The sequence below is a fragment of the Sceloporus occidentalis genome, unplaced genomic scaffold (assembly GCF_023333645.1).
Source record: "Sceloporus occidentalis isolate IW3139 unplaced genomic scaffold, rSceOcc1.0.p SCAF_2, whole genome shotgun sequence".
Classification (NCBI taxonomy): domain Eukaryota; kingdom Metazoa; phylum Chordata; class Lepidosauria; order Squamata; family Phrynosomatidae; genus Sceloporus; species Sceloporus occidentalis.
Genome location: NW_028316982.1, coordinates 186,976,403 through 186,996,523, shown reverse-complemented (window position 1 = coordinate 186,996,523; position 20,121 = coordinate 186,976,403). Strand labels below are relative to the sequence as shown.

Sequence of the window (20,121 nt, the reverse complement as noted above, 5' to 3'; positions counted from 1 at the left end):
GCCGGCAGCCAATCAGGAGCCGCGGTGACTACATCCGTCCTTTCCTATTCCGCTCCAGGGCCTGGCAAAGGAAAAGCCTGCGCGCGGTTGGGACGGGAAACAAAGCCAACAATTACGCGCCTGGGTGGTTGGTTTTTTAAAAAAATTGTTTTCTCGTTTCTAGCATTCTGAATGCAGCGGAAGAAGCGCGGGCGGGCGAAAAAGAGAAGAGTGGAATGTAGAAGTGAATTTGGTCAGAATGGCTTTATTCAGTCCATGGATCTACACTGCAGAATTAATGCAGTTTGACACCACTTTAACTGCCCTGGCTCAATGCTGTGAAATTGTGGGATTTGTAGTGGCTCTGTGAGCTGTATAGCCTTCCCTGTGAGAGAGCTCTGGTGCCACAACAAACCACAATTCCCAGAATTCCATAGCAAGGAGACATGGCAGTTAAAGCAGTGTCAAACTGAGTTAATTGTGCAGCTTCTCTAAGGCTAATGAAAGTGAGGGTGCTGAAACCCATACAAATCAGTGGCCTTTCTTCCAAATGGCAGATTCCTGTGGGAAAGCAGTTTTAATCTGGATTAAAAACTAATCCCCACATGCTCCACCTTGATCCTGATTCCTCCTCACTCCATGTTGTTATATCCCGACAGAGACTCAAGGCGGCTAACAAATTTAAAACATTATAAAACATTAAAAATGCAAATTTAAAAAAGAAACAATTCAAACAATTAAAAACATTATGTTATTAAAATTTTTAAAATGAACTATGTTGCTATTAAAACAAAAAAACCCAAAAAGTCTATCAGAATAGTCCTATATAGAGCTACTCTTATGTGAGCCCAAATGAGTCCTAACGTTTCACCAAGGCTGCCGGACCTTTCCCCATGGCTTTCCTCATGCCAAGTCAGACTATTTGGCCCATCTAGCCTGGCAGTTTATCTTTTCTGAACTACTATAAGAGCATTACTGCCAGGGTGGCCGGATGTCATAGCCGCCAAGGAGACCAAGGCACTGAAAAAATGTAGGACGTCACGTGACAAAAACATTAATGTAAATAGAAATCCCAGCTTCTAAGCAGACTATGGGGTTTATCACACAGGAGGAATTTCTCTTAATTTCAAATGAAAAGAAAATGGGGCCAGAACGCATTCACGTGAATTCACTAGTTCAGCAAATTTACGTGAATGCAAATTGCGTTCGAACTGACTTCCCGTTGCCCGAAAATAGCTTGCCATTGCCCGAAATTGCATGTGATCACCTCTCACGCAATAACATTGAACCCCATGATTGCGTTCGGATTGCCATTGGATTATACTTCCAATTTCCCTTGTCTGATAATGTCCTATCACACTGGGGCCAATTTGACAACAATTGTGATATTGGAAGATAACGGAAGCATTTGTTTGTTTGTTTGTTTGTTTACTGTATTGGTACCCCGCTCTTCAGCCAGAAAGGCTCTCAGAGCGGCTTACAGATAGTTAGATATTTCTGGCTTATGATACAAAAGGAGAAGGTAATGGCAGTGGGGAAGGGGAATAAATCCAGCGGTTCATCTCTCCCTCCAAGGCCTGGACCATGGCAGATGGACTGGAGGGAGGGCTCCTCTTTAGGCCAGGCTTGATGGAGCTGGCTGGCCTTTCTCTCCTTCTGAGGCTAGATGATGTGAAAGAGGGAGGGCTCACCTTCTTACTTTACGCCAGGTCTATAGCACTATAGCGATCTATAGTTCCACACACTCGTGCAATCGTGCTATAACAACAAAAAACGAAATAAAAATGAAACAAAAACACAGCCAAGTTCTGCATACAAAAGCCAATTGCAAATAAAATTTCTATATTCAACAGCATGACCTATATCCAGTTCAAATAAAACAGTGTCCTACATATCTCAAAATAAGACAGAAATCTACTCCAAAAACAATCCTAGCAATGAGAGCAAATTGCCTGCGCCAAAGTGCAGTCTGAGAAAAGCTCCTCAACAGCACAATTGTATCGTTATTAGCTTCTGCTAATATTTTATTGCCAAACCATTCATGGGATAATTCCAGGTTATTCACGGGAGAAGTACTGGATGATCATGACGTCATGTGAAAATCTTTGCATGATCACACTATAATAATAATAATAATTTAATAAAAATAATTTGTTTTATTTATATACCGCTATTCCAAAGATCATAGCGGTGAACAGCAAGTAAGCTAATTAGCAAGTAAGCTAATTTGCCCCTCAACAGTCTGGGTACTCATTTTAGCGACCTCGGAAGGATGCAAGCCTGAGTCGAGCTTGGGCCCTTTTGCTGGTCTTGAACTCGCAACCTTGTGGTTTTGAGTGAATGGCTGCAGTACAGGCATTTAACCACTGTGCCACTAGGGCTAATTGTGGGAGCTTTCCAGTTTTTCACCCATTTTATAACCTTATGTGATAATCTCCTTAGTCGTGCTCATAATGGAGGACATTTGAGAATCCCTCCTGGACAGAAGGCTGAAATGTCTGGGAAAAGGAGGGCATTTGGTCATCTTGATTAAAGTGGTGTGGACAGAAATCATGGTTCTTTTTAGCTGGGAATGCCAGCGATGGTTGAAAATGCATTCTCAACATTTGCGCTACTATTAGAAGGCATTCCCAATAGGTTTGATCCACTTTACCTTGAGGTAAGGGCTCATATACTTGCAGCTTTAGTCACAGACAAACTTAGCTAAATTAGGCTCCAGTTCACCCCTGAGGCACACAATTAGGCTAGGAATACTCAGAGGTAGTTTTGCCACTTCCTTCTTCTGAAATACAGCATTTGGTATTCGTTGGCAGTCTCCCATCCAAGTACTAACTAGGGCTGACCTGCTTAGCCTACAAGATCATAATGCATCTGGTGCCTTTAGGGTATTTAGGACCTCTCGGAGAACCTTACCTCATAATAAATATGATATGGATTGCAGTCTTAAATGCAGAATCCTTAATATATAACTGCTGCACCAGACTTTGCATGCCTTTTTCTTATGTTTTCATTGACAGAGCACTCTACATTCCCCATGTGTACATGTATACAAGTTTTGGTGGGCGGGATAAAACACTGACATTTTGAACCAGACATGCTTACTCAGCTCTTGTAAATGCGCAAGACTGTTTTGCCATTCAGTCAATGCCAGATTTTTAGCCAATGAATTAGTTAAATTTTCAAAGCGAAGCTGTTGCCATAGTTCCCATGCAACTTAAACAATAGCCTTTTCATCATGGCCTTACACTTGCCAGTGAAAAAGTAAGCTCTAATTATTCCTTACTTGTTACTTCTTAATTTCAAACAAGTGTGCTAGTTTTTCCTGATCTGCAACTCAGTTGAACACAGTGGATTTTCCCCCATATCTTACTGTGCATTATAAATCTGCATGGTCAAGAGAAGGAGCAAACCAGCCAGCAAATTTGGATCGTCCTTTTGTAAATAGTGTTATCTTCAGCAGATTATGCTGACATGCTCTTTAAACCTTGTTGGATCAGTCATATAGAACAACTTGGCACAACCTTTGTCCACTTCTTTGAGGGAAAACAAAAATCCTTGAATTTTATCGAGTTGGAGCAACTTCACATTTACTCATTTTAGAAGCAAAAACGGTGGAGAGGAAAATAAAAAGCATGCACATTAGTAAGAATGGTGGGCCATCAAAAATGCAAGATAGAAAAGGGAACTATATCTCCTTATCCTTACAAATGTCAACGAAAGGTGAGTGACACTTCTATTTTTCTCTACCATATACCCCTTAATCATACATTATTATAAACTAATTACCCCTAAACAAGACTATTTATTTTATTTAAATATTTATAAGCCACATTTTTGTCAAAACAACGCACATGAAACAGCCCTGTAAATACATACCTGTATAAAATAAAGCAATATAAAATGTAAAGTGAAACAAAATGGTAATAATAACATGTATTTAAAAAAAATAAAGCTTTAGCACTGTCGCCCTATCTCTCACAGAAGATATGCAAAGAGATCTTGTAGCATGTTTGTGACTAACTGTATTAAAGATGTTAATTTCAAAGGTGCTACAAGATCCCTTTGAATATTTATATTCCAGACTATATCTCTGAATTCTCCTCTCACAGAAGATGTACAAAATGTTTGAGGGCATGGCATCAAAACAGATGCCTAATGAGAGACAATCAAATAGGTCATTAGTTGATTATAAATGTACCTTACAAAGTTTACGTGTACATCATTACCATAACAGGAACCTGCCCTTCTTTATTAACAAGTGTAGTTATTTGACGTCAGTGGTGTTAGATGTTTGTTGTAAAATGAGTAACCATCCTATTCCAAGTGTTCTGAGTGGGCAATGTTAATTTGCTCATTTTATAATTGTTATACCGTGTGAAGGGAATGCTATGGTTATAGTATATCTTGATTTCAGTAACGCCTTTGACAAGGTTCCCCATGACATTCTTGCAAACAAGCTTGCAAAATGTGGGCTAGACAAGGCAACTGTTACATGGATTTGTAACTGGTTGACCGGCCGAACCCAAAGGGTGCTCAACAATGGCTCCTTTTCATCCTGGAGAAGTGACCAGTGGGGTCCCACAGGGCTCTGTCCTGGGCCCAGTGCTATTCAACATCTTTATCAATGACTTGGATGACAGAATTGGGGGCATACTTATCAAATTTGCAGATGACACCAAATTAGGAGGAGTAGCTAATACTAACATATTCATTGTAGAATGAACTAGGAATAGGGAAACTTTGCTGAGAGGAGAACAAATTCCTGTGACATTGAAGACATTTATGAGTTTCTTGCATAAATGAATAGATGTGTCCCGGTGCCATACCACCACAGGAGAGTCACAATGTCATGTGATCAGGAAAGACCTAAACTGCAAATATGCTGTTGACATGGTGCAACAAACATCATGTGATAAAGTCCCTAGATTCTCTCCTTCCAAGTCCTACATGGGCTAGAACAAAACTTTTCAACCACTCCTATCTTAAGTCCAAAACACACTGCAGAAATAATCCAGTTTGAGATGGCTTTAACTGTCTTGGCTCAATGCTAGAGAATTCTGGGAACTGTAATTTTGTGAGACAGCTTTCCCAACAGAGAAGGGGACGAGCATCCTGACTTTGGGATTTACAAAAGCAGTAAAATCTTAGGGAGGGCCGGCTGGCACAGAGGGCGGATGCGACACCACCTGTTGTAACACCCTCCGGCTGAAGGCTGCTTCGGCTGACTGGAAAAGGTCCAGCTTATAATGCCTGACAAAGGTGGAAGGAGACTTCCATGTGGCTGCTCTGCAAATCTCGGCCAGGGGGGCATTGGTGGCAAACGCTGTCAAGATATATGCCCCCTTTCTCCCCAGAGGGATCCAAGGCAGCTCACAGACAAAACATTTAAAATTTCAGTAAAATTCAAAACAATTAAAAATATCTACACCTAATATAAAAACACATAAAAATATACACAAGTTAAAAAATCTCACCAGGTGAGCCTGTGATCTTGGTAAAATCAAGAGAAAGCCTTCTCCTGAAGATTTTAGGGCTCTAGCAGGTTTGTATGGGGAGATACGGTCTCTCAAATAGTCTGGAACTAAGCCACATAGGGCTTTAATAGATCATGACCAGCACTTTGAATTGTGTCTGGAAACGAACCGGTAGCCAATGAAGCTGTTTTAGCAAGGGAGTTATAGCATTCTGGCTGTACCTTAACCATATTAAAATTAAGACACATTTTCAACACTTCAGAGAACTCTGAATGCTAAATGATATACAAACAACCAAATAGCTGCTACATTTCATAGTGTAGTTGGCTAGAAAAAAAAGTTCTACGTGATACCTTTAAGAATTAGTTTTCATAACTTTACAGCCTCACTGACTAGACAATAGATTAATGATTAGGCAAGGGCTGAAACAGAAGGCTGCAAAGGGGTGGCTCTGCACCCCCTTTGAGTGCCGGATTGGGGCCACAGCAACCACACACCGCGGCCCCGATCTGGCATTTTTTCCAACCCCAAAAGAAGTGGCAAAATGCTGCTCCTTTTGGGGGCAGAAAAAGCCAGCCTTGCTGCTGCAGTGGCGGTTCTTCTGCGTTTCTTCAGTGCAGCATGTTAATGCTGCATCACAAAAACGTTGGGACACCACCCACCATCTAGGTGGGTAGGTGGCATGACGTTAGTTTAGGAGCCAGGACAGGCAGTCACCATGCCCCCATGCCACTCTGAAGCCGGCTCTTTATGCCAGTCTGTTCAGCCCCTAAGTGACTCTTCCTGGTTTTTCTTTTTGTGGAACTTTGGTGAAGGTAATGTATCCAGTTTTTTATTTTAGTTTAGTTTGCATACTGTGCCATGTTCCTCTTACTTTTCTACCTTCCCCTTTGCAAAACTCCATCCTGTTTCTCTCTGCTGCCCTTTGTTTGTTTGAAGTGACATTTAAATAATACTGTTTATAAAGACTAGCTGTGAGATATTCTGCTGCAGCTGGTTTTGTTTCTATTTACATTAAGGAGGGATTTTCTTTTATGTTGCTAGAGTTAAAGAACTAAGGTCTGTTTTCCATTATGCCAGCAGATCCAAAGTAGAGGCAATGGTTCTCTAAAATATATCATCTATCAGCATATTGACACTAATAGAACTAGTTCATGCTAATCCTGCTAGTAACTTTTGAACTAGCTGTAATCAGTGTATGGATCCCATATAGATTGTGGGTTATAGTCTCAGTGTTAGGACTAATACTCTCCAGCTTCTCTGTACAAGAGTGCATAAAGTGTTACTTTAGCATTAATTTCATAAATTGCATAGTGAAATACATGAATCAGTAGTGTTCGTTTATAATTTTCATCATTATCATATGGGATGAAAAATGAACACAATGGATGATCAAAACTAGCCTACATTTATCCATATATTAGGTACCTCTGTGATGTTCTGCTCCTGTACACCAGGGCCAAGAGTGGCCAACTGTGGCCATCCAGACATCTTTGAACTGCAGCACCATCACTCATTGCCACTGGGTATGCTGGCTAGGACGAATCAGAGTTATAGACTAAAAAGATCTCGAGGTTGACAGTTCCTCATTGTCACTCCACTGAGTACCCATAATAATAATATTAATAATAATATTTCAGAATCAGAATTAAGATGAACTGTAACTGGGACATTTGTAAATTAGGTGAAAAACAAAATATACTTCAGGTGCTATTTTTTTAAAAATAAGAATTTTTGACATCTATCAGATGCAATTAGAAAATACTACTCACAAAATTCCAGATTCATTAAAAAGTTTATATTGTACAGTTGGCACTCTGTTTTCATGGGGGATCCGTTCCAGACCTCCCTGTAAAAAGGAGGCTTGCGCTTATTTAAGTCTCATAGGCTTGAATGGGGTGCACCCACGTACATGCGGCCTGGGTGCACGCACCATTGGAAATAGCAAAGGTAGCCCTGCCCAGATATTTGAGGGTGCAGATCCCAGATCTGCAAATTAGGAGGGGTGATTGTATAGTGACATGTGGATGAATAATTCAGTCCTATTTATTTGGGTTTCTAAGCTTCATATACTGTTTGCTGACCAGTTCTAGCTTGATCAATAGATATACTGTTCTTTTCTGCTCTGATGAGACCTTACTTGGAGTACTGTGACCAGTTCTGGGAAACATTATTTAAGAAAGATACTGACAAGCTGGAACATATCTAGGTAAAAAAGTATCTGGAAATAGTTATGTTTAACCTGGGAAAGAGTAGTGATAATATGACAACCATCTTCAAATATCTGAAGGGTTCTCTCACAGAAGATGGAGCAAGTTTGTTTTCATCTTCATCAGAAGAAATTACCTGAACCAATTAATTCAAATTATAAAAAAGTAGATTCCAGGTAAATATCAGAAAGAACTTCCTGTTGATACTAGCTGTTTGACAGTGGAACTGACCACTTTAAAAGGTGATGGATTCTCCTTTATTGGAGGCTTTTAAACAGATATTGGATAGCTATCCAGTAGAGATTTTTTAGTGTAGATTTTCTGCATTGCCAGGGGGTTGGATCTGATGACCCTTGGGATTATTTCCAATTCTGCAGTGTTATGATTGGGTACTGGAACATTAGCAAACCACCAAGGAATTCCACACTATTTTTGCTTAATGAAGTCCAAGCTTTTCAGATGATGGTATGGCCGGCTGAGATATTCAGATTGCTCTTGCCCAGTTCTCTGTTCCTACCTGATTCCTGGAACTATGATTGTATTTCCCGTAAAGCAGCTTTATCTTTTCTTTTGCCTTAATACCTGTCCTGGAAAGTGAGAATTACATCCAAGAATCTGTTCTCTGAAATTCCTGAAATATTCATGGAATAAAATCCTATTTACTTGGGACGCCAATGTATATGAATTTGTTTTGTTGACCTTCCTAGAACTAGTTGTGGCTCACAGTTCTGGGTAGATTTCTGCCAACACATTACTAAATCCCACAATGCTAAATATGTAAAACATTCACACTTCATTCAGTGTTTGTGAGCATAGTGGAGTATTTTTAAAGGCATACAGATTATGTAGTTTAAAAAAACAAATAACAACAACCAGCTACTGAAATCTTATCTTAGGCTTTCTCTTGGCTTATACCCTTCACTGAGACATGGGAAGCCTATACAGAGTTGGACCATTTGCCCATCTAGCTCAGTATTGTCTGCACAGATTATTAGCAACCAAGATTTCAAACAGGTATTTTTGTCAATTGTACCTGCAGATGCCAAGAACTGAATATGAGACCTTTCACAGGCAGGGAGTGTGTTCTACCAGTGAGTTACAATCCTAACGTTGTATGTGAAAATATGCACATATCACTGCATGAATCCTGCTAGTAAAAGAGCTGTCCTTTCAGCACCAGAACAGTGCTGCCATTGTGTTGTACACATGAGTAAAAATTTGAGATAATTCATTACAAGTTTTATTGGCAAGATTTTTTTCAGAGGAGGTTTACCATTGCCTTCCTCTGGGGGCTGAGAGGGTGTGATTTGCCAAAAGTCACCCACTGAGTTGCGTGGCTGAGCAGGAAATCAAACCCCTGATCTCCAGAATCCTAGTCCTACGCTCTGAAAAGTGCAGGTAGAGTGCAAATTTCTCTTTTCCTTTCCTCCATGTCCTATTTGCATCCATTTGCATCCATTGCTCCATGTCCTATTCTTTGGGGCTGCAGAAAAAAAGCTTGCTCTATCCTCAATATGACACCCCTTCAAATACTTATACAGGGCTATCATATCACCTCTTAACCTTCTCTTCTCCAGGCTAAAGATACCCAGATCCCTAAATCTCTCCGCATAGGTCATGGTTTCCAGACCCTTCACCATTTTGATCACCTTTCTTTGGACACATTTCAGCTTGTCAACATCCTTTTTGAATTGTGGTGCCCAGAACTGGACACAATATTCCAGGTGAGGCCTGACCAAAGCACAATAGAGCACTATTACTTCCCTCAGACTAGACATTATACTTCTATTGATGCAGCCTAGAATCACATTGGCATGACACTGTTGACTCATGTTCAGCTTGTAGTCTACTTAGGGCTGCTACATCTCTTTCACATGTAGTCTTGTTGAGCCAGATGTCCCTCATACTATCTCTATGCATTTCATTTATTCTGCTTAACTGCAGTACCTTACATTTCTCGCTGCTGGAAATCATTTTGTTAGTGTTGGTCCAGATTTCTAATCTATTAAACAATAATCTATATGAGCAAAGTATGCAATTTTTTTTAGGAGGGAGCAGATGATTGCAATAGTAGTGAAGGTGATTGTGCAATGAAATATGTACTGTCATAGATTACAGATAGAGATCAATACATATACATACTGTAATTTTCAAACATGAAAGAACAATGCAAACCTATGTAAAGGCTACATGTGATTTTTTTAAAAACAAAATAAGATCAGGAAAAAGTGCACAATATGAACCCATTTTTCAATCCTGAATAATTCTGTTGCGAAGGAGATTTGTCTGAAGGCTAAATGAACCTGTGTTTCTCTACCACACTCTATACGGCTAAATAAAAATGGGCCGGGGGAAGTGTTCTGGTGGAATCCATCTCAACCTTCCTTCCGGGATATTCCATGTAACTCGGTTAAAGTGGTACTATGATGACAGTAACCAACCAGAAAGCATCATGCAAATCAGAACACTGTATCTTGTACCCAGTGCTCTGTTGCTAGCTGGTTGTTATAGTGATAAACTGAGGCCTTGCCTCTTGGCTTCTCCTTGAAAGGAAAACCTTTAATTTCTCAAGGGAAGGGAAAGCAGAGAAGGGGGAGAAGGTGGGGGAGAGAATTACATGAGAAAGGAAAACATTATCTGGCTGAGAAGAGAATAGCACAGAGGGCATCATCGAAGAAGCAGCAGCAGCCTTCACTGGCCATGCCAGTGCTTGCAACTAATGCTGAGTCAGAAACAGGCATCCCGAAATCCCTTTCTAATGAGCATCCTTCAGAAACCATGGAGGAGCTAGAGCACACATGCCCTCAGCCTCGACTGGTAAGTAGGAGACAAAGGATGTGTTTATTTGCCACCCTCGGTGCCTTTGCTTGGCTAAGATACAATGGAATGGGCACAAGGCAATCATGGTTTAATAACAGCCTAATCTATTTTAGCTCTTTCTGTTTATTGTTGTATTGTGAGAATGGGGACAACGAAGGGTTAATTGTGACTGCTGCATTAAGAGATGCATTAGGGGATTGTAGCACGCTTCTGTGGCCAGTTCCTTTCAATAAAAGCATGCTGAGCTATGGAAATTTTTCTACCAGCCTTTGTTGGGCTCAGATTTGTAGCAGAACTCTTCATTTACTCCTTGCAAGCTCTTTGTTTCTTCTGCTGACTTCAAAATAAAGAATAAAAAAAATGTCTGTTCACAACAAAGACAAAAATCAAAACCTGCCCATTAGAGGAGCATTAGAGAACAATGTTATAGGTTCCATCTTTCCTAAAATGTCTGATATTACTCTGAAGCAGTTGAGCTCATATGAGTTGAGAGTGAGGCATTAGGTGAAAACCTGCATTTCTTCAATAATTAACCTATAGGAATCATGAATGTAAAAAGCCAGCTTGCCTATGGAGTAAAGCTTCTTTCCCTCACAGGTTGTCTAGGTCCCACTTTGACTATTTTCCTTGCTATTTTTACATATGGATTTTCTGTTAGGAATTGGCCTCAGTTTTGTTTTGTTTTTTAAGTGGAATTAATAACAATGATCTTTGGTGATGCTCAGAAATTATTTGTTCCTAAGATGTGTTCACAGTATAACAGATGCTTATCACAGCAGATTTTGATTTGGAAAAGCAGTATAAAGAAATGGCTTCTGGCATGTGTGTACAGGATGAGAAGTTTGCTCCTAAAAGTGTACTTCTAAAGCTACCTGCTTAGAAGAAACTTCTATTTTTCCCCAATGAGTTTTATTTCTCAGTAAATATAGATAGAAGGGGACCACAGAACTAACATTCTGGAATGGGAAAAAATATCTAATTCAATGTAGGAATCTTGGCCTCAGTTAGTCAGTGACTATGTGATTTGTAGTATAAGAAGCATGTTGGCCATTGCATGTTCTTCTTCCCATTGCCCATAGAAGAAAATGCTTTATCTTTCCTAGGAAGAGTGTATTCATCGTTCCCTACTACATCCTAGGATAGCTGTTTCCAGAGAAAGCAAAACCCTGAAAGGCAACCAGTTTGCCAAGCTGTCACTATGACGTAGGCAGGAGTTTGGCAATTCCTGCTGAGACTATTTGACACTGAAATCCAAGAGTAACTTGGTTTAGAGTATTTAAAAAAGAAAGAAAATTGGTTCTTATTAGTGACATCAGCCTTCTATATCAATTGCTATTAGCGTCTCATAATAATGCATGAACAGCACATAAACTAAATGTTTTCTAGGATTCAGTTTTCATGTATGAGATTGTTTTATTTAAGCCATGAGGGAAATATGCATTGCATTGTTCTTATGCTATCTATTTGTTAACATTTTCCTACTGGAAGAAACTGGCTACACCATCTCTGACTACTCCTTGTCTAGGAAAACCCTATTAAATTAATGGTGACATGATAAGTCAACAGGCCACTTGAATACACACACACACACACACACACACACACACACACACACATCAAGTAACACTTCAATAAGTGTGATTAAAGTAGTAGGGAACAAATTGTCACTTCAAGGGTTAATATAAGTTCAAAACACTGCAGAAATAATCCAATTTGAAACTGCTTCAACTGCCCTGGCTCAATGCTAGGGAATTCTGAGAACTATAGTTTTTTCAAACAATTATCCTTCTCAGACAGAGAGCTTGGTGTTGCAATAAACTACAGTTCCCAGGATTCCGTAACACTGAACAAGGGTAGTTAAAATGGTCTCAAACAGAATTATTTCTGCAGTGTGTTTTGAACCATAGAAAGTGATGTGGTACAGTCCTCTAGCACAGTCATCCTACATGAGGTTTTAGGTGGGATTTGTGCAACCTTTTACTCCCAAAACAAGAACAAGAAGAACAGGTAGTCTACAAGAACCTAAACAACTAAGAGTACTTCAAAAACATACAGTGACCATACAATACATACATTTTGTAGTGTTCACCAAGGAAAAAGGAGTTTAAAATCCAATAGAGCAGGTTAAAATGGAGTATTACCCATATGAAAGCTATTAAAAATGACTTCAATTTTGTGCATGCCACACAAGAAACTTGATGTTAGAAAACAGCTCACAATGTAAATATCCTTGGTCTTGATTCTCCACACCAGCACCAGTGGAACAAGGTCATAACTAACAAATCTAGAGGACATCTTAAAGAAGTGAAGCATAGAAAAATATACATAGATTTGAATCAAGACTAGGGGACACTGGGCTAAACCCAATTGTCAGTCCTTACTAGATCAAAACCACTAAAACAATGGACTCTATATAACTGTTGACCTAAGAAACCACAATCATTCAGCAGGTCTCCGCTGTTTGGAACTAACCATTGGCTTATATCCAGTACGTTTTATTTTACGGTACAATTTTCACAGAGAAATGCTTTCCAAGAGGAATTTTGCTACATAATAACTTGAAATGGTAGTGACACAGTTGTATGATAAAGCCATACATTACTGAACATCTGAACTTGTCTATTATAAGAGTTGGAATGTCAATAGTCAAATCACCAATCAATAGTATGCCACAATCTGTTTTGTTCAGTCACATAGAGATACACACATTCATACCAAAGTGAAAGTAAGTCTGGTGCTGATGTCCAAAATGGAGAATATAGATATTTTTCAAAAGCAGAGCGTTGTAGGGTTGTTGTTTTTTCCTGTTTGTGATCATTCATATGCTCCATTTATAACCAGGGAATTTGTGAATACAAGTTACATGGCTTCTTTACTAGCTTGATTAGACAATTTGTACTTGCATTACAGATTCTTTAAAGGCCAAGTAGGCACACAGGAGATTATGCTATATAGGAGCCACCATACTCCAGGAGGAGAGGTTGAAATCTTCCCTTTGCTGTTCCTTCCTCTCCCACCTAATCTCTATCCCATGTGCAGGGACTAAAAATAAGAGGAAAAACCTGAACTGGCTTTAATTGTGCTTATTTTAAATGCTCCTGCAGAGGGTATGGGGCAATATTATGCAAAAGAAGCAGCTGGGAGTAAGGTTTAAGCTTATCTTCCCACATGTAGGGTGGCTTAAATGTGAAGAAATAAGAAGACTAGAACTACATGAAAGAACTATACAAGATCCTAAAGATATACAACTGAGCACTAAAGTTAGAATTGTCCAAGCTACTGTATTCCCCATCATCATGTATGAATGTGAGAGCTGGACAATGAAGAAATCTGACAGAAAAAAAATAAACTAATTTGAGATGTGGTGCAGAAGAAGAGTGCTGGGGATACTACGGACAGCCAAAAAGACAAACTAATAGGTCCATGAACAGATCAGGCCTGAACAATCCCTGGAAGCCAAGTTGATGAAACTTTGGTCACATCATGAGAAGGCATGGCTCACTAGAAAAGATTATAATGCTAGGAAAAGTAGAAGGCAGTAGAAAGAGAGGAAGACCACACGTTAGATGGACAGGTTCATTTAGGAAGGTCACGGGTATGATTCTACAGGACCTGAGGAGAGCAGTGGAGAACAGGCAATCTTGGAGATGTTTAGGTCCAAAACATACTGCAGAAATAATTCAGTTCGAGACTGCTTTAACTACAGAATCCTGGGAATTGTAGTTTATTGTGGCACTAGAACTCTCTGACAGATGTCTCACAAAACTAAAGTTCCCAGAATTCTCTAGCATTGAGCCAGGGCAGTTAAAGCGGTTTCAAACTGGCTTATTTCTGCAGCATGTTCTGGACCTTAGTTGGCAACACAATTCATTTTAATGCAGTCACATGTGATACAGGTACTAGACATAGATGTTTAGCCATACAGATAACCTGATCTCAGAAATTATCCCATTTCAAAGGAGATGTAGATATGGAGTTTACTTTGTCGGCATCCTTGTGACATATGTGTTTCACAGGAGAAGGTGCCCATTCTTTTAGCAAACCTTATCTCCACCTTGGCAGGTACTTGAGTTAGGCTGTTTGTTCATTAATATTACCTCAATATAATTATCACTGTATAGCTAAGGATTTGCTACCATCACAAATAACCCATTCTCATAACATAATGTTCACTAGTATTTCTGTAGACATGTCAGAAACGTGATAGGAAAAGTCATCAAGTTCCTTGGCTTTGAGATATAAACAATCAGATTGGATGATAGATCTCTAACTTTTAAAAACTAAATGTACGTAGAGGATACTTAAAGTTTACCTCCATAAATTGTTCTGTCTTAAAATAATTGTTAATGTGGGCATTTCCAATAATACGGCATCTCCATTAGGCATTTTCTCCACTTACTTTTCCAAGTAAAATAAGGATCTCTGGGTATAAATCACCCAAATTAATATTATGTTAGTCAGTACCTGTACAATAAATGTTTTCCAATTTCCATCTGTTCTTCAGACTTAATGATATAATGGTGGGGGAGGGGGACACCAAGGTATTAATCTTTTGTCCTACAGTGAGTGGAGAAAATTGAAACTGAGGCCCTAAAATGTCACGTAAGTTTCAGTGTGTATTATTAGTTTTCTTCATAAATATCACTGTTTTATTATAGTTTGCAATTGCCTTATCTTTACACATACTTCAGGCATATTTTGAATTAAATGGGAGTATCTATTAAAATTATATTGAGTGTGACTCTGCTCCATATTATTACATTTGTTAATATTTTTATGATTTATACTATATAATGATTGTTGGTCAAGTAGGGTGACTAAAATGGTGAAGGGTCTTGAAACCATGCCCTATGAGGAACGCCTTAAGGAGCTGGCTATGTGTAGCCTGGAGAAGAGAAGGTTAAGAAGTGATATGATAGCCCTGTTTAAATATTTGAAGGGATGTCATATTGAGGAGGGAGCAAGCTTGTTTTCTGCTGCTCTAGAGAACAGGACCCAGAACAATGGATGCAAGCTGCAGAAAAAGAGATTCCACCTCAACGTTAGGAGGAACTTCCTGACAGTAAGGGCTGTTGGACAGTGGAACACACTCCCTCGGAGAGTGGTGGAGTCTCCTTCTTTGGAGGTCTTTAAGCAGAGGCAGGATGGCCATCTGTCAGGGATGCTTTGACTGAGAGAGTTCTTGCATGGCAGGGGAATGGACTGGATGGCCCTTGGGGTCTCTTCCAACTCTATGGCTCTATGATTCAACACCACATACAGTCAATCAAATAAATAGGTGAGTTAAGGGGGTGAGAAACAGTCTCACCTGAAAAAAGGAGAAAAACTGAGAGAGATGATATAGAAAGAGAAGAGTTGTGGCAATAAACTAGGAAAGGACAAGAAGGATTACTTCATCCTTCTATTAGAACTTACATCCCATACTTTTCATGGCAGTGGATTTTCATCCATACATTCTTTTTTCAAACCAGATATGGTGAATTTCACCTAAATCTAATTAACTTAGATGGAAGTTCTCATCTTGACTGGTTTGTGCAATAACATAGTATCATATATGTAGTTTTGGTATGTTTTGGGATTTTTGGACAAAGTTGAAGGACCAGCAGAAATCACTTTTGATCAGACCATAGAGACTTAAAAATTTGGGTCCAGAACAGGAATACTATGGGCCTTAGGATAAAGTTATGGCATCAGAAAATGCTGCGATTTACATCAGACATGGGGAATCTATGGAATCTAGGTGTTGTTGGATTCCAACTCCCAGAAACTCCCAATATGCCTGAGAAATTATCATACTTCTTAGGGCTGTTGCTAGTTTTCAACAGAATTGAGTGGGCCACAGATTCTCCACTCCTCCCTTCGGGAGCCTTTTGCAGACTTCATGTATTGGAAATGCAGAAGATGGCCAGAATTAAGTCACATTGTCAAGTTCAGAAGCTGAATAAAATCTTTCAGTGTTCCTAGTGGGGCATGAAAGGAATTTCAACTGCTGTGATGTCTGCCTTCCCTGATGCTCAGAAAACCATCAACATTTCCTAGAACTTCTGGCAGGTATCATGGAGTGAGGTGGCCCTTCCAACTGCTCTCATTGTCTTTAGGAATTATGGCATAAGAGCCATAGTAGCATTTGAAGCCAGCTGTTTTGTCACACACTGTGGTAATGCGACTATATTTTTTAAGGGCCTATAGGCATGTCAGAGGACTAAATACCTAAGGTACCAGATCCTGTCTGATTGTGGAAGCTAAGGAGGTTTAGCCTGGGTTAATTGTTGGATGGGAGACTGCCAATAAATACCAGGTGCACTGGAAAAAAACCACCTCTGAGGATTTATTGCCAAAGAAAACCCTATGAAATCAATAGGGTCACCATACACACACAGAGAGAGAGGCATTTCATTTGTGCCTAACACAGCCAAACAACCCTGCTTGAACTTTATTTCAAATCTGGATAGACTTTAACCATTGGATAATAGTTTAACTTATTTCTGCATTTTAACATAATAGAGCTAGACTTAGGCATATTATTAGATCTTGTTTGAACTAGATCTCTGAGATTCCTGGGAGCATGCAAATACTTTAGAGCATACACAGAGCTTTAGGAAAGTGAAAGTTGTTTGATGTATGGGCCATTCAGGCAAATCCTGACATAAGACAGAACAGCTACCAGGATGCCATTTAGTCACAAGAGGGGCTGCCTCATGCTTTAGACATGTATATATTTATCTCTTACACCACAAGAGCTATCAGTGAATATTAAATAGCTTTTTGCTGTGAACTGTGTGTTGATACGCACCACAAATTCTCCAGTTTCACCCCTCCCAATTGTTGTTTTTCCATTGTAATTATACATTTTTGTATACTTTAAGCAGGACTGAGCAAAATGTAGCCCACAGTCTCATGCGGGGTCCCCACGGAGAACCATCCCCACTCATGTGTCCATCCTAAATTAACTTTGTTTTACGGGGGGGGGGGGGTCCTTTCTGTGCTCTAGGAGTTGACCTGTTTTAGGCCTTTCTCCCAGATAGAAGTTGTCCATAACTGAGTTAAGGTATAAAAGAAATGTAAATAACAATACCAAATGCTCTTATTTCCACCAAGTTCAATTGACAGATCAAAGTCTTATGAAGCATGGAATCTCAGCAAATGCTAATAAGTATATGACATTTGCCTTTGAAGTCAGAATATCAAAATGGCTGCTATACATAGAAAAATTCTTTATTCATTGAGACATGTCATCAGGAATAGGAAAAAGCAACTCCACAAATTATATTTTGGAAGATGAAGGGAACTGAACTGTAAAAATAGGTTTTGGACTGACTGGCTATAATAAAAACATTGAGTAAATTATGTCCACTGATGTCACAGTGTGACTGTGTGTCATTTGTGGCCAATTCATTCTTCAGGATTAGATCACTTAACTTTAAATCTAATATCTAGTTCTAACTAGAGTAGACTTTCTGAATTAGTTGCATTTGCATATGTGCCCACCTACCATTCCAGCAATTGATTCACTAGGTCCACAGTAGTTGAAACTAACTGTGGGCTTTAATATATCCTTGGGTCTTTTTCTTTTCTCAACAGAATGTCAAATTATAGAAATTGTATTTCTTCAGTTGCTCTCATAAGAGCACAGATTCCGCTCAGTCTTATAAGCATTAAAAGAAAGCAATGGCAATGTAAATTTACAGTGCTACAAGTATTTAAACAAATACACATTGAAACTTTCTTTTGTCTTTTCACTGAAAATAATTTATGCTTTGGCTATACTATATTTCCTTAATTAAGAAATGTCAAGTTTACTTTTAAACAATACTGATTTTCTAAAACAACATCTCATATTTAATATATCTTACTATGGGCAGATGATTGTTCTACTTCAAGAGGATTCCTAAAAGAACAAGACAATAATCATCATTGGCAGTGTGTTCTTGATCCTGATCCTATGTTTTCAACAGAGCTTGGAATATTAGTAGAATGGATCTAATTCGCTTTGTTTACATTAGTGACCTCCAAAATCTAATCTGCTTCTGTTAAAGTTAATCCTCCAGGGAGCAACTTAATTCATTATGTTTAAAATTATATCAATCACTACCATATGGCTGAAACCATAGATTGTCTGGGTAGCAGCACAGACCACAAGGTATTGTCTTTTCCTCTGACCACATCGAACTTGTTTTCCCCAGGTCTCTCAGTTCTTGTCTCCATTTATTTTCCTTAATGATGATTCTTCCTCTGTACCTGTCTGTCTGGCCATCCACTCTCCTTTGTCATAATCCACTCCAATTTCAAGGTTCTACTTTGGATCTTGTCGAATTAAAAAATAAGACGGCGTACCTCTTCCAGCTTGAATTCAGGATCTGAGATGCCCCTGGATGTTATCATACCTAGCTCACCACTAATGTAGCTGAGATGCTGTTGCCCGGATGCATCCGTGTTGAAGCCTCGCTCAGACAGGATTATCCTCTCAGGCCAAGAGAGTGTGACTTGCTCAAGGTCACCCAATATGTCTCCAATATGTCTCCATTGGTCTTCCAGTGTTCTAGTCCAATGCTCAAACCACTCCACCACGTTGGCTGTCTCATGTAGACATTATCAGCCTTTTAATGTTGTTTTTAAGTATTTTGAAGCTTCATTGTGGCTTTGCTGCTATTGTAAGAAATGACTGTATGTTAAGAAATGTACAATGACTAGTCAGTAGCTGTGCACAACACTAGTAAAATCAATGGGGAGCTTTACAGTAACTCTAGCCTAAGAAGTCTGAGAATTATCGTGTTTGCTCAACAGTAATACTAGCATAAACTGTTTCATAGGTATCATAAGAAAACTTTTTTTGGAATTCTCAAGCATATCCTATCAATCAGCTTTTCCTGTTTTGTCAGTGGAGGAGGTAGGTTAAGGTGCAGACACAAAACAGGCCTATTTTCTTCACGTTATCCCCCAGGAAACAGCCTTTCCCAAGCAAAGTCATGATTGCTGGTTGTAGGCCTCAGACCATAGCCATTATTGTTTTAACAATTCTACCTTCCTCTTTATCCCAGCATGAACTATGTCAGGTTGGATGTTTTGTAACTTGACCTTGCCTGGAAATAAAAGAACAGTTTAGTGCTCAACTACCACAAAGACAGAAGGGAAAAAGACAGTGATTAGAAAATAACAGAAAAAGACCTGACTGTATGATCATGTATAACAGAAAGGCAACACTGCGCTACGTGGGCAGTAATGAAAAAGACTGGTTTCCACAGAATCTAGTTTGATTTAGCCATATTTAGTGTTTTGTTGGTTATATATATATATGCTTCTAACGTATTTTCTACATGTAAAATGCCAGTAGCATAACTTTTTGCATGTGTTCATGTGATGAACTGCAGTAATAAGAGGGAGGAAATGCCCTGTCCCAATCCTTCAACTCCCCTTTTCAGTCGTTTAAAAAAAAACTAGAGGACTTGATGCCAGAGCTACTAAATAAATAGAACAGTTTATTTAGAACAGAACTTCTAGCAAGCACAAAGACAACCTTTTGCAAGTCCTTGACAGTTGTGTAGCATCCAAATGTTCTCACTGACATGTATTTTTGTACGGCTAAACGAGGTAACACTTACGTAGCTAGAAAAATCACACACTACAGTCCTTGGTCTATA

The 20,121-nt window shown here is 39.2% G+C and overlaps 1 protein-coding gene across 3 annotated transcripts in view; it reads left to right on the top strand.

Annotated features, from left to right (window-relative positions):
• Positions 1–3,397: 3,397 nt before the first annotated feature.
• Positions 3,398–20,121, top strand: part of PCYT1B (phosphate cytidylyltransferase 1B, choline) — a 42,355-nt gene continuing 25,631 nt past the window's right edge. For 2 of the 3 annotated variants that reach the window (XM_089511787.1, XM_089511785.1), the window contains exon 1: positions 10,166–10,480. In XM_089511787.1, coding sequence (XP_089367913.1) covers positions 10,364–10,480 — 117 coding nt within the window. In that variant the 5' untranslated portion in view covers positions 10,166–10,363. Of the gene's footprint in view, positions 3,700–10,165; positions 10,481–20,121 lie in introns of those variants that run through there. The other variant, XM_089511786.1, reaches the window with a different exon arrangement.